At 39.5% G+C, this 14,684-nt stretch overlaps 1 protein-coding gene across 4 annotated transcripts in view; it reads right to left on the bottom strand.

Moving 5' to 3' along the window:
• The window catches only part of SMARCC2 (SWI/SNF related BAF chromatin remodeling complex subunit C2), a 68,118-nt gene that overhangs the window by 13,182 nt on the left and 40,252 nt on the right, over window positions 1-14,684 (bottom strand). For all 4 annotated transcript variants that reach the window (XM_089679926.1, XM_089679939.1, XM_089679944.1 and 1 more), the window contains exons 13-23: window positions 12,382-12,419; window positions 6,549-6,679; window positions 6,378-6,449; window positions 4,649-4,762; window positions 4,369-4,522; window positions 3,917-4,033; window positions 2,731-2,793; window positions 2,379-2,637; window positions 1,613-1,774; window positions 1,396-1,460; window positions 92-218 (exon numbers count right to left, since the gene is read on the bottom strand). In XM_089679926.1, the coding sequence (XP_089536052.1) occupies window positions 92-218; window positions 1,396-1,460; window positions 1,613-1,774; window positions 2,379-2,637; window positions 2,731-2,793; window positions 3,917-4,033; window positions 4,369-4,522; window positions 4,649-4,762; window positions 6,378-6,449; window positions 6,549-6,679; window positions 12,382-12,419 (1,302 nt within the window). The remainder of the gene's footprint in view (window positions 1-91; window positions 219-1,395; window positions 1,461-1,612; window positions 1,775-2,378; window positions 2,638-2,730; window positions 2,794-3,916; window positions 4,034-4,368; window positions 4,523-4,648; window positions 4,763-6,377; window positions 6,450-6,548; window positions 6,680-12,381; window positions 12,420-14,684) is intronic.

Genomic DNA, 14,684 nt, shown 5'->3' with positions numbered 1-14,684 from the left:
TAGAGCTATCCAGCCAATATGCTCATGAGAAAATAGGCACAGCTAGCAAAAGTACAGCACAGAGATGTAATGTGGAGGAAGTGAACCTTACCCATATCTACATCACTCTTTTCAGAGTCCTTGTCTGTGTCATCTTTAATCTTCTCTTCCTCTTTCTTTGCTGGATCACTACTGCGCTCCTTTATGTCCTCTTCTACTACAGGCTCAATGGGTGAATCCTGGGGAAGCACAGAAATCACAACTACATTTATTAGCTATTGGGATCCCCATCTGATAAAAAGAGGACTTCTGTGTTAATTTATTTTATATGAAAGGCAACAATCTTATTTTAATTATGAAACATGAACTGTTTTTTCTCTATTTAGGAACAATGCAGTAGACAGTAGGGATCACCATATTTTTATTTTCTGTACTGTAAGGCAAGCCATAAATTATGCAATTTTCTTTCCTGCAACCACAGGTTAGCAACAGCTCAGAGACAAGCAACTCCATGACCACAGGAAAATGAGAGCCAGCATGTTGTATATTCATTTACCAAAGAAACATTCTGGTATAAAGTGAATGCAGGTGATCAAAGACTTCCAGCACCGATGTTGGGACAATAAACGATCGCTCTGAATCTTGGACACATTTGGACTATCAAGAAAGCATTGTCCAAATTGACTGTTTAATCCATAAGAGGTCAACTGAGTACCCCACAAAGGGGATGCCATGAGAAAGCATAAAGGATAACACTGGGGTCAGCATCTGGAAGAAAAGCTGAAGTGTAAGACTAAGAGGTCAGAGCATGGTGGAACGTCAATCAATATGTATGTGTCCCAGCTGATCACAAAGGCCAGAGGGTCCCCACTAGGGAGGGAGAGGTATGGCAAATCTGATACCATGCAAACCTGTTGGACCCACGTGCTTCAAAAGAGACAAATGTATTCTTTGGGAGAGAGAACACTGGCCAGGTTGGAATAAAGTTAATGAGACCGAGCTAGCACAGGAGTTGGAATAAGGATCTTTAGGTCTGGGAGTTGCACGGGGGGGAGGTAAGTCTGGCAAGCTGTGTGTTGGCACACGAAGGTTGAAGGTTATAAGCTGAAGAGAACACTGGTGGTGAGGGCTTAGTCTGTAATTTTGAATGGGCATTCCTTAAACCTAGATGCCTGAAGGGCAAACTACCCATGAGCTCACAAGGATTAATAAACATCCTTCCACTTAGAAAGTGAGGACATACCTTCATGCTGATGAAGGCTTCCCTGGGGGTTTAGCAGACATCTTACACCAGATCTTGCAGGTGGATGGTAAACCAGGGTGGGTTAGTTCAGATCAGGTCAAAAAATATAACTTTACATGAAGAGCACTTATCCTTTAAATGCAGAATTATGTTGTGCAAAATTTAAGGATTACCTTTGGTTCCTTCCTCTCTTCTGTGGGCTGTGGTTCTGAAGGAGGTTCTTCTGTAGTAGTTTCCTCTACAAATACAACAAATATCATACAGGAATTTTATTATAGACATTAACATTTAATTTATGAATAATTAATTCAAGTCAGTACATAGCTAGAAATGATAATTATAACAGACAGATAACAAAAAACGACTAATACATATGAGGACTGTGCTCACCTATTCGCTCATTGTCTTCACAAGTAGTGCCAGCAATTCCGCTGCTCTCGAGGCCATAACTTGGGTCAGCTTTGCCAGTTATTTTTGCTGCATCTTCCACCTTACGAACATGGGCTTCTACTAATGCTGTGGGAACCTCCTCCTTCATCTTAGAAAATTCCTCTATTAGAAATGAGAAAAAAAAACATTTCAGCAACTGTTTTACCAGAAGAGAGTATAATCGAATATGAAGAGTGGGAGGTAATCAGTTAGGAACAAACTCAGAAAAGAAGGAATAGTAGCAACAAGTTATAGATACAATCAAATGTCAATGCATTACTATCTACTTTACTTATGAATAATCTAATTCTAATAAAGGGTGCCTTTCAGTTCAACAACTTTCAGGTTAGCTAAGTGTACCAGTGAGAAGGTTATAACCCACAGGGAAGGAGTACTTCAGAATGTCCAATCTACGGTAGACAGAGCTTTTCTATGACGTTTCTGTGACTCCATTCACACCCCACAGCACAAACAATGCCAGAGACCGAAAAACCCATAATCCTTATTTACTACTGAGAAACGCCCCAGTACAGTAAAGTCTAGACCAGAAGCAAGGAGCTCAAATACCTTTCAGTGAACATCCTAACCGTCAGAGTGCAACTTTTCTCTAAATCTACCATGTCTGACTACAATTCTGAGACTAGATGAGGTTCTAAAATTCTAGGACTTGTTAAATGCAACTATTCAGTTCACTGCCTGTAGTAAATTAGAACTATGAAAATAATACCTAAAGCTGATTTGGCTGCAGCAGATGCTACACGGGGGTCCACCACAGAGGCCAGAAAGGCTACAGTACTCATTACAGGGTTTCCAGATTGGCTAAATGGTATAGGTTGATAGGCCAAAGGACCGAGAGATGCTTCAGAGTCCTCTAAATATGGGTCTTCAATCGGCAACCGCAAGAAGTGTAAAATACATTCATCTTGAGTGCGACTGCCAACATGTTCAGACACCTTGTTCCAGTCATCTTTGTACATCTCCAGAGCCTGTACAGGATAGAAAGAAAAGAAAAACCCAGGTTATCGCATGACGTTACATTTCTATGAATTGCATAGCTGTACCTGTCCATTAAAGATTACCTCCAGCAGTAACAGAGTCTCCTGCTCAGTCCATTCTCTTGTGGCACTCGCAGCAGATTTACTCTGCAACACAATATAAAAACAAACTGAAGTCATTGCTAGCCCTGGAGAATCAATTAAAGGATAAAATAAGAATGGCAGAAAAAAAACAAAACAGTACTAACGGTGATAGTTAAAATCACAATAGAAACATCTTCTCAATATAAAAGCAATAACAGGAAATTATTACTTATGTTATTATAAAACATTTGAATATAAGAATCCGCACAAGCTACATAAACAGTTAGTTCACCTGTTCACAAAAAATGAAAGTGTTAACCAACTCTAACTATCATATCCAACTACACAGCCCTGGGCTGCTGGGGTACATTGTAATATATGGCTCCTTCACATTGCTCACATAGGCAAGTGCTCATTGGTCAGTGCAGCCAAGTGACCATGCTGAACAATGGTAAGCGCTTCTAAGGCTTATTCATGTGTTAGCTCTGATTACTGACCAATGATTGCCATCATGAGCATTATGCTGGATACCCATCCCGGGGGAAAGTTGGGCAGGTCATTGCGCTGTTACTCCAGCAGTACGGGCATCGCTGGTGCTATGTGCAGTTTAGTCGATAGTGGTGCAATATTGGAGTTAGTTCACCTCTTCATTGTTTGTGCATAGGAGAATTTACCATTTAAGATTTATAGAGTTATTATCATCCTAAAAGTAACAATATGATCTTTCCTTATAATAGAATATTTCAGAAATCGAATTAAACTTTTTTCTTTTTGGATTGGATAGGGTGTGGAAAGATTAGAACTCTGTTGGGGAGATTAATGCTCTATTTGTTCTGCAGACCAATTGCACTGGGAATAAAAGTGAGGAGAAATGTAAAATTCTTACTTGCCACCAGAACAGGATCAGAGGGGAAATCCTTAAATTGGAATGTCTGTTCTGGTGACAGCTAAGAGAAGATGCGCCTCATTGTGGGTATTTGCTTTCACTGCCTGTCGTGTATACAAACAAAAAAATGAAGGGAAATGGGACACAGATGGCAAAAGAGAGGTTTTAATTCCCTACTCTATCCGAAATGGAAAGAAATATTTTTGCTTTATATTCATTTTAATGTAATAACAGTAATGCCCCCATATTTCCTCAACAGAGGGTACGCTTTTTTTTGTAGAACCAGCCCTTGAAACTCACCTTGGAAGTTGTATTCTTCTTGCTATACATGTCAGTCCTTAGGCCAAAATTTTGCAGGTCACTTGGTTTTTCTTTACCTTTTTCTGGAAAATTGAGCATCTGCTGTGAAGCTGAGGTCTGTTAGGGGAATAGAAAAGAATTAAATAAACACATGTGACAAGTAGAAGAGGCTAGATGAGAGTAAACCGCAAGAAAGCATTATCAGAAACCTGGATAAATGCTTATTTAAATACAGAAGAAATATCTAAGCTGAAAATCACCTTGCATGCTTCAGATTGTAAACGGCTTCCTGTAAGACAACTGCAATAGTCCAGTAGATGGTTAAACATCAGAAATGGAAGACTGTTTTACTGAATCATAGTGGACATCTCAGAGTAGTGGATGTATCTATGTGATGTTTGACAGGTGATTCCTTGTAAACGAACAGGCAGTAAAAGGCTACACAAGAGTACCTGTGGTGTTTTGGGCTGCAGTGGTACCAATCCTGATGGTGTGTCAGCTAAGACATGAAAGTGCGAAGTGGGGGGTGGTCCCATTGGTGTAGGACGACTCTCAGCATCCACTTGATAATTAATTAATCCCCATTGTTCCAAAAAGGCATGGACCCTGTATTAAAAAAACCCAAGGAAACATTCATCAATTGTGAAAAGCTCAAGCTGTTCTGCTAGGAAATGCCACAACAGAGTTCAACCTTTTAAGTTTCATAAGATGGCACTGATACGTCACACACACCTCATGATAGCGCAAACATCCCCTGCCAAGTTGCGCCGGCATGCTGTTGAAGTGAGGTATTCCTGAGGATTCAGCCGATACGTGTCAATCATGAAATTTCGATATGCCAAATAGCTAAAAAAGAGAAATAATTTTCAACATTCTGTTGCATTGATTACTTAGCATGCATTTTATGTTTAGAAAAACAGGAGGTGCCAAAATAGGTAAAAACGTACGTGTGTGTGTGTTACACTTGAAAGAAGAAAATATCAGCTAGTTATGGTGAATCATTTTCAACAGGACATATTAATAAAAAGCCAATGATTTACAGTATGACATTTCAATACAGACACACTCTTCCTGACACACTTTAACCACTTCAAGTCCGGACACTTTTACCCCCTTCCTGTCCAGGCCAATTTTCAGCTTTCAGCGCTATCACACTTTGAATGACAATTGCGCGGTCATGCAAAACTGTACCCATATGAATTTTTTAGCATTTTTTTTGAGAAAGATAAAACTTTATTTTGGTGGTATTTATTCACCACTGGGATTTTTATTTTTTTTGCTATATACAGTAAATGAAAAAGTCCAAACATTTTGAAAAAAGAAGTGTTTTTCTTAAACAATTTGCAAATAAATAATCTTCCTTCATCAGTCTTGGCCAAAATGTATTCAGCTATTTTAGTAAATAAAAATAAATAACCCAAAGTAGTTTATAACCAAAAATTATAATTTAAAAAAAAATTATTTTAAATTTTTATATTATTATTTGTTTTTTCACATACTGTCACCCTAGCAGTACAGTGTCACCATAGTGACACTGTACTACTTGTGGGGGGTGATGAAGATTTTTTTTTTTTTTTTTTTTTACACTGATTGCTTTTACACCCATAAAGGCTGTAAAAGCGATCATTTCTCCTCCTCTCTGGCTGCATTCTTGCAGCCATTGAGAAATACTGTGACAGCTGTGATTGGTCACAGCTTGTCACATGGTTCAAGGCTGTTGTGAATAGCCTTGTACCATGTGACCTCTGTGATCATTCACAGATTTCACACGTAGTAAGCAACTATGTCAGAAGTGACATCTGGCTTACTACTATTCATGTGATCACTGATTGGCCAATCAGTGATCACATGATCGGGACCTCACACAGAGGTCCCGTACAGCGATCGGTGTTCCACTGTGTCTGGAGGACACAGTGGGCACTGGATCGCGGTGCCGCGCGCTCCCAGGGAGCACGCACAGGCAGGGAAGTGGGAGGACGTTTATAAATGGCCACCTGCTCCTGCACTGCTCCCGTCCGGCCGTTTATGTACATGGGCCACACGGGAAGTGGTTAAAGTATCTCTGGGTTTGGTTTAAGTTATTATACACATTTATCAACTATATATTGAAAATCTTTCTACCACACATACAGGTATTTACACCAGTCGCCACGCTGAGCTAACAACCTAATACAATCACACATACTCTAAAAAAAAATGTGCTTAGAAGCTATATATTATAAAATAAAAAGCTATGGGATGCGGAGACCATGACCCTAGAATCACAAGCAAGAGTGTGAACTGCTTAGCCACAATCGTGATGCTAATGGAAATATTATGTTATTGGTCACGTGGAGCATACCCTATATACTATTATTAAATTTCTATAGGCAACTTTTAAGATCTACAAGTTAACAAGACTAGCTAAATAACTGTCATTTTATTTAGAATAAACAGTATTCATATGAGGGCTAACACTTACATCTCAGGGGTTTTGGATTTGTTCTTTCCATTAAAAAACTCAGGCAGAGCTCGCCGCTCAATTGCATGTACACTGCAAGAAAAAGCCAATGATCACATCAGATGAACAGCGGTTGTGATTTTAAGTAACATAAATTGGTTAGGTAACAAGAGAGATGACTGTACTATGTACCTATTATAGTCAAACCAGGCCGCATAGCTGGGGATAATAATGTGATGTGTTTGTTCAGTTACATTGTCTTCATGAAGGTCAGAGGTCTTCACTTGTTCACTTTTGATCCCTGAAGAGTTCTCATCTTCTTCCTAAAAGGACCAAAGATCTATTAACTGTACTCTTATATATTCAGGAGGGAAATCTCTATGCTTGTTATTTTTTTTTAATAGCAATTTGCATTTTCTATGGATTACAGCAGACAGGACAGGCCCAAGAGTTATACACAGCTTCAAAAACACTTGAAAATTGTACCAATAAAAGACTAGTAGACTGAAAGGTTGTAGTATTAGAACAGAGAATCACTCTCCAAAAGTAAAAAAGGAGTCCAGTAACATCCAAAAACTACCACTATATTTTTTCTTAAATTGCCAGTATATACGTGTATGGTGAAGAAACAGATCAAAAGAAATGTGGTGCATTATTACATTATTATTATGTACAAACCTATATCTGGCTTTACCAGTTGGTCTTCACGTATATATTTCACTTAGCAAATGCCCCATTTGGAGTATACATGTAGATTTGCATTCAATTAATTGTATATCACTGACATACAAAGAGCCTAGCAAATGAACCCATCTGTAGATTTAAATTCATACAGATACACCAAAGATACCTTAAAACCAAGTCTTTGCCACTGACAATTTGTTTTTTAGCCAACGTCCTGTTGAAGAACAAGCAGCTAACACCCTGGATACTAGTTGCGGGATACTTATTTTGTAACACTGCTGTACCTGACAGCTATTCTATCAGAAACAGCAACTATGGAGTAATCAACTTGATTCCTGATCATGTGACCACTATGACAGTCAAACATAGTGATAACAAGGCTTTTTGTATGGAAAAAAAAAAAAAAAGACAGTATCAGACTGAACAGTCATTATCCCGGCACAGATAAAGGTACTTTGACAGAAGCATTCAACAGGTGTGGTTTGTAAAGTGATAAACTATCTGTAAAAAATGAACAATTAAAAAAAATCTAAAGAAAAAAAAACTTGGAGAAGGGTATTTATTAAAATAGTGAACCAAGTAAAATCCATGTTTCCTTAACTGCTTCCCCGCCGCCCCATAGTAGATATACTGCTACAGGGCAGCAGAAGTGCACAAAATCATGTATATATACGTGATTTCGCATTTCCGGGTAGGGGGCGCACATGAGCCGCGGACACGCCCTACTCGCGCCACCATTCACAGCCGTGGCTGTCAACCACCGGGTCCCAGACGGTGATTCCCCACCGGCACCCAGTGATTACCAAGGATCTCCAACAGAGAGGAGGGCTACACAGTACAGCCATCCAGAGAATGTGATTAAAGTGAAGCACTAACACACCGCCCTCTAGTAAAACACTCACAGCATATAGTTAACCCTTTGATCGCCCTTCATGTTAACCCCTTCCTGCCCAGTGCCATTAGTACAGTGTCAGTGTTTTTAGCACTGATCACTGTATTGTGTCACTGGGGATGTCAGTGACACCAAGTCAGTTCCCCCCAGTGTCAGAATGCCCGCTGCATTCCCACTATAAGTCGCTGTTCGCTGCCATTACTAGTAAGAAAAAAAATTTAAGTATATAGACAGCCATTTATAAACCCTATAACTTTCACGTAAACCAATTAATTTACACGTATTGGGATTTTTTTTTTAGCAAAGACATGTAGCAGAATACATTTTGGCCTAAATTTATGATGAAATTTGATTTTTAAAATTTTTTAACTGGACATGTTTAATAGCAAAAAGTCAAAAATATTGTTTTTTTTCCTCAAAATTGTCATTGATAGCGCAAAAAATAAAAAACACACATGCGATCAAATACCACCAAAAGAAAGCTCAATTCCTGGGGACAAAAAGGACGCAAATTTAATTTGGGTGCAGCGTTGCATGACTGCGCAATTGTCAGTTAAAATAACGCAGCGCCATAACACAAAAAAAAAACCTGGTCAGGAGGGGGGGGGGGGGGGGGGGGTCAATCCACAGGAGGGCAAGTGGTTAAAGACCCTTATAAAGTAAAGATGTGCATTTAGGTAAAATAGTCAAAGAATTCTAGACAACTAAAGGTTAATTACACAGATAGAATACGTGCATGGAAGCTGGTTCCTCTTTCAAAAGATTTGTGATTGTTCCCATCTATACCTGGGAGTTATACAGATTCCAAAACAGCACAGCCAGGTGGATGACACAACTTATATTTACGGAATACAATGATGTCCTATCAGAACCACCACACTACCATCTGAAAAGTAAAAACAGAGCAGCAGACTAATTAAATCATCACTCTGCTCTCTCCTCCTATAAGCATACTCTGTCAAAACACTTATGTGCAGTGCACATGAATGGCTGCCTGTGCTGCTCCTCCCTCTCCCCCATCGTCAAATAATGCAAGCAAATTAAAGTATAACTAAAGGTAAACTTTTTTTTTATAGTTTTGGACAGTTTTAGAGTGGAGATAGATTAGAACACCTGTCACCCTATCTTCAGTGCCTTGAAAAAGTATTCATACCCCTTGAAATTTTCCACATTTTGTCATGTTACAACCAAAAACGTAAATGTATTTTTATTGGGATTTTATGTGATAGACCAACACAAAGTGGCACATAATTGTGAAGTGGAAGGAAAATGATAAATGGATTTCAAATTTTTTTACAAATAAATATCTGAAAATTGTAGAGTGCATTTGTATTCAGCCCCCCTGAGTCAATACTTTGTAGAACCACCTTTCACTGCAATTACAGCTGCAAGTCAATTTGGGGATGTCTCTACAAGCTTTGCACATCTAGAGTGACATTTTTGCCCATTCTTCTTTGCAATATAGCTCAAGCTCTGTCAGATTGGATGGAGAGCGTCTGTGAACAGCAATTTTCAAGTCTTGTCACAGATTCTCAGTTGGATTTAGGTCTGGACTTTGACTGGGCCATTCTAACACATGAATATGCTTTGATCTAAACCATTCCATTGTAGCTCTGGCTGTATGTTTAGGGTCGTTGTCCTGCTGGAAGGTGAACCTCCGCCCCAGTCTCGTCTTTTGCAGACTCTAACAGGTTTTCTTTTAAGATTTAAAAAAGCATCCCCACAACATAATGCTGCCACCATCATGTTTCACAGTGGGGATGGTTTGTTCAGGGTGATGTGTAGTGTTAGTTTTCCTCCACACACAGCGTTTTGCTTTTAGACCAAAAAGTTAAATTTTGGTCTCATCTGACCAGAGCACCTTCTTCCACGTTTGCGATTTCCCCCACATGGCTTCTTGCAAACTGCAATTGGGACTTCTTATGGCTTTCCTTCAACAGTGGTTTTCTTCGTGCCACTCTTCCATAAGGCCCAGATTTGTGTAGTGCACGACTAATAGTTGTCCTGTGGACAGATTCTCCCACCTGAGCTGTGGATCTTTGCAGCTCCTCCAGAGTTACCATGGGCCTCTTGGCTGCTTCTCTGATTAATGCTCTCCTTGGCCAGCCTGTCAGATTAGGTGGACGGCCATGTCTTGATAGGTTTGCAGTTGTGCCATACTCTTTCCATTTTCAGATGATGGATTGAACAGTGCTGCGTGAGATGTTCAAAGCTTGGGATATTGTTTTAGAACCTAACCCTGCTTTAATCGTCTCCACAACTTTATCCCTGACTGTCTGTTGTTTTCCTTGTCCTTCATGATGCTGTTTGTTCACTAATGTTCTCTAATAAACCTCTGAGGGTTTCACAGAACAGCTGTATTTATACTGAGATTAAATTACACACAGATTTACTAATTAGATGACTTCTGATGGCAATTGGTTTCACTAGATTTCAGTTAGGGGTATTAGAGTAAAGGGGGCTAAATACAAATGCACGCAACACTTTTCAGATATTTATTTGAAAAATGTTTTCATCATTTTCCTTTTACTTCACAATTATGTGCCACTTTGTGTTGGTCTATCACATAAAATCCTAATAAAATACATTTACTTTTTTGGTTGTAACATGACAAAATGTGGAAAATTTCAATGGGTATGAATACTTTTTCAAGGCACTGTATTTGTCCTGTTTATCATTATCTTTGAAAGTAAAGAAAATCCCAAATTTTTAGTTGTCCCCTGAAAAGTAATAGAGGGAAAATCTTCCAATGGGGATGCTAGTTTTGGTGACCTGGGGTCCCCAAGGAGGATTTACCCCCCTTCCTGACCAGGCCATTTTTTGCATTACAGTTCTGCATTACTTTAATTGACAATTGCACGGTCATGCAATGCTGCACCCAAATGAAATTTATGTCTTTTTTCCCCACAAATAGAGCTTTCTTTTGGTGGTATTTGATCGCCTGTGCGATTTTTATTTTTTGCGCTATAAACAAAAAAAGAATGACACTTTTTAGAAAAAAAACTGTATTTTTGATTTTTTGCTGTCTTTGCTAAAAAAAAATCCCAATACGTGTAAATTAATTGGTTTACGTGAAAGTTTACTAGTAATGGTGGCGATCAGCGACTTATAGCGGGACTGCAGAGGGCATTCTGACACTTGGGGGAACTGACTCGGTGTCACGGACATCCCCAATGTCACCAATACAGTGATTAGTGCTAATAAAAAGCACCGACACTGTACTAATGGCACTGGGCAGGAAGGGGTTAAAATCTGGGGCGATCAAAGGTTAACTGTGTGCTGTGTGTGTTTTACTATGAGGCTGTGTCTGTGCTTTCCACTGTAAGCACACTGATTTGTATGGCTCTGCCGGTGATTGACAGTCGAGGCCGCAAAAGGCGTCACAGGTAGGACGCGCACGCTCCCCTTCACCTGGAAATGCAAAATCATGTATATATACGTGATTTTGCACACCCCTGCCACCCTGTAGCAGTATTTCTGCTATAGGTCGGCAGGAAAGCAGTTAATCTGCGGAGATTATTTCTCATTTCCTGTTTGGGGCAAGAAGTGCAGGTAAATCTCCCCAAGGGGACAAAAAAGGCAAAAAATAAATGTTTTGCTGATTTTATTTTTTTAAATTTCTGAACTCAACTTTGTATTAAGTTTTTGAAATACACTTTACAGCAGAGCTCAGCCTAGGAGAGAGAAGCAGCAAATGGAGTCAATCAGTTGTGCTGCTAGTACTCATGTGCCAGCATGGAATATGCTGATAGGAGGAGATAGCAGAGTTACAGGGAGAGGTCATCAGTCTGCTCTTTCCTCTTTCACTTTACATTCACAGGCTGGGAGGGAACAGACCTCTAAGAGTTATTTAATTGCAGAAAACATAAAGCAGGCCTCTGCCTTCTCAGATGTGGGCTGTATAATCAAATTGCTGAACAGAAACACAACTCCTTTAGCAGGTACAAACTACTACCCATATAAGTATTTCATTAAGCTGTTTGCCTGAAGTTCAGTGTTAATGATTTTTTTAATGAATATAGAGCTGCATTCTTTTCTATTTGCCTCCAGTTTAGCTTGATCACCTAAAACAAATATAGCAACTTCTACTGCCAACTTCAATCTAAAAATGCTGGTTGCCTGGTTGTTGATCCAATGATTTCAATACTTTCACTGACAAGGAACAAATACACAGTTCAGAACAGTCAGAAAGAGGTTTTTCTGAATACTTGTTCTGGGTCAGTGATTTAAAGCACCAACACAGGGAGGTCAGCCTTAGTCAGACTTTTGAGGAAGAAAGAATCAGAAAAGGCAGCAGCTGTGTTTAACGCTGTCACAAGTTCCCTTAAAGTTGAAGCTAATCCATACTCTGGTAATGTAGCAAGAAAACTGATCAAAATCATTTAATCCAAATCAAAGGATGTCAGCTACATTTCCTGACTGGCCATATGTAATATGCAAACCCCCTACCTTTGTCACTGCTTCCATGCTCTCATCTTCTTGTTCATCTGCAAATACCATGCAAGAGAATCGGAGATATTGTCATCACTAATACTCTTTTAGAGGTAAAACATCAGTTACTGTATATGATCAATCAACTTAAGAAAATATGGATTTCATGTTGTAATTTAGATCTGATTCATAAACATAAATCATAATATGTATATTTAACAATCAGTGTACATTCACATGAATGAATGAAAATACAGCAACTAGTATGCAGGATATTGCTGACTGAAGCTGCTGTAACACGTGAAGTGACAGAGTTGTGCTTTCACCTAGATTATCTGTAACCCTTACATTCTCTTCCACAGACTGTAACAAATTCCTTTTTTGTTTCACCTAAAAGTGACCCCTATCTGTTCACACGTCCCACTATTGCCCAAGTGGTCTACACCCAGATGTGAAATGCCAGCCCACCCTGGGGGTACCACCATACCTTCAGGGATAAGGGGTAATACGTTTACAAACATCTTAAGGTCTGGATGGAGTTTTCTATAAGAAGAAATACTACTGCTTCACACAGTGCCTTGAAAAAGTATTCATACATAGTTACATAGTTAGTCTGGCTGAAAAAAGTCCATCCAGTTAAACCATTAAAAAAAAAAAGTTATAATCCTATACCCACAGTTGATCCGGAGGAAGGCAAAAAAAAAAGCCCAGCAAAGCATGATCCAATTTGCTCCTGCAGGGGAAACAATTCCTTCCTGATCCCCCGAGAAGCAATCGGATATTCCCTGGATCAACTTTACCTATAAATGTTAGTATCCAGTTATATTCTGTGTATCTAGGAAAGAATCCAGGCCTTTTTTAAAGCAATCCACTGAGCTGGCCAGAATCAGCTCTTGAGGGAGTCTATTCCACATTTTCACAGCTCTCACTGTGAAGAAACCTTTCCATTTTTGGAGATTTCTTTTCCTCCAGACGTAACAAGTGCCCCCTTGTCCTCTGTGATGACCTCAGGGTGAATAGCTCTACACTGATTTCACTATATGAAACACTGATGTATTTATACAGGTTGATCATATCCCCCCTTAATCTCCTCTTCTCAAGAGAGAAAAAATTCAGTTCCTCTAATCTTTCCTCATAGCTGATCTCCTCCATGCCTCTTATCAGTTTGGTTGCCCTTCTCTGTACTTTCTCCAGTTCCCGAATGTTTTTTTTGTGAATTGGTGCCCAAAACTGAACTGCATATTCCAGATGAGGTATTACTAATGATTTATACCGGGGTAATATGATATCTCTCTCTCTGGAGTCTATACCTCTTTTAATACAAGAGAGGATTTTGCTCGCTTTAGAAACCGCAGCTTGGCATTGCATGCCATTATTAAGCTTGTGATCTACCAGAACTCCCAGATCCTTCTCCACCATTGATTCTTCCAGTTGTACCCCCCTAGTATGTATGATACATGCATATTCTTAGCCCCCAAGTGCATAACTTTACATTTATCAACATTAAACCTCATTTGCCACATACAGTCAGGTCCATAAATATTGGGACATCGACACAATTCTAACATTTTTGGCTCTATACACCACTACAATGGATTTGAAATGAAACGAACAAGATGTGATTTAATTGCAGACTGTCAGCTTTAATTTGAGGGTATTTACATCCAAATCAGGTGAACAGTGTAGGAATTACAACAGTTTGCATATGTGCCTCCCACTTCTTAAGGGACCAAAAGTAATGGGACAGAATAATAATCATAAATCAAATTTTCACTTTTTAATACTTGGTTGCAAATCCTTTGCAGTCAATTACAGCCTGAAGTCTGGAATGCATGGACATCACCAGACGCTGGGTTTCATCCCTGGTGATGCTCTGCCAGGCCTCTACTGCAACTGTCTTCAGTTCCTGCTTGTTCTTGGGGCATTTTCCCTTCAGTTTTGTCTTCAGCAAGTGAAATGTATGCTCAATCGGATTCAGGTCAGGTGATTGACTTGGCCATTGCATAACATTCCACTTCTTTCCCTTAAAAAACTCTTTGGTTGCTTTTGCAGTCTGCTTTGGGTCATTGTCCATCTGCACTGTGAAGCAGCATCCAATGAGTTCTGAAACATTTGGCTGAATATGAGCAGATAATATTGCCCGAAACACTTCAGAATTCACCCTGCTGCTTTTGTCAGCAGTCACATCATCAATAAATACAAGAGAACCAGTTCCATTGGCAGCCATACATGCCCACGCCATGACACTACCACCACCATGCTTCACTGATGAGGTGGTATGCTTAGGATCATGAGCAGTTCCTTTCCTTCTCCATACTCTT

The sequence above is a fragment of the Staurois parvus genome, unplaced genomic scaffold (assembly GCF_062004578.1).
Source record: "Staurois parvus isolate SC_StPar_1 unplaced genomic scaffold, SC_StPar_1.0 ptg000017l, whole genome shotgun sequence".
Lineage (NCBI taxonomy): Eukaryota > Metazoa > Chordata > Amphibia > Anura > Ranidae > Staurois > Staurois parvus.
The sequence above is the reverse complement of the archived record's forward strand: the minus strand, read 5'-3'. Positions and strand labels throughout refer to the sequence as shown.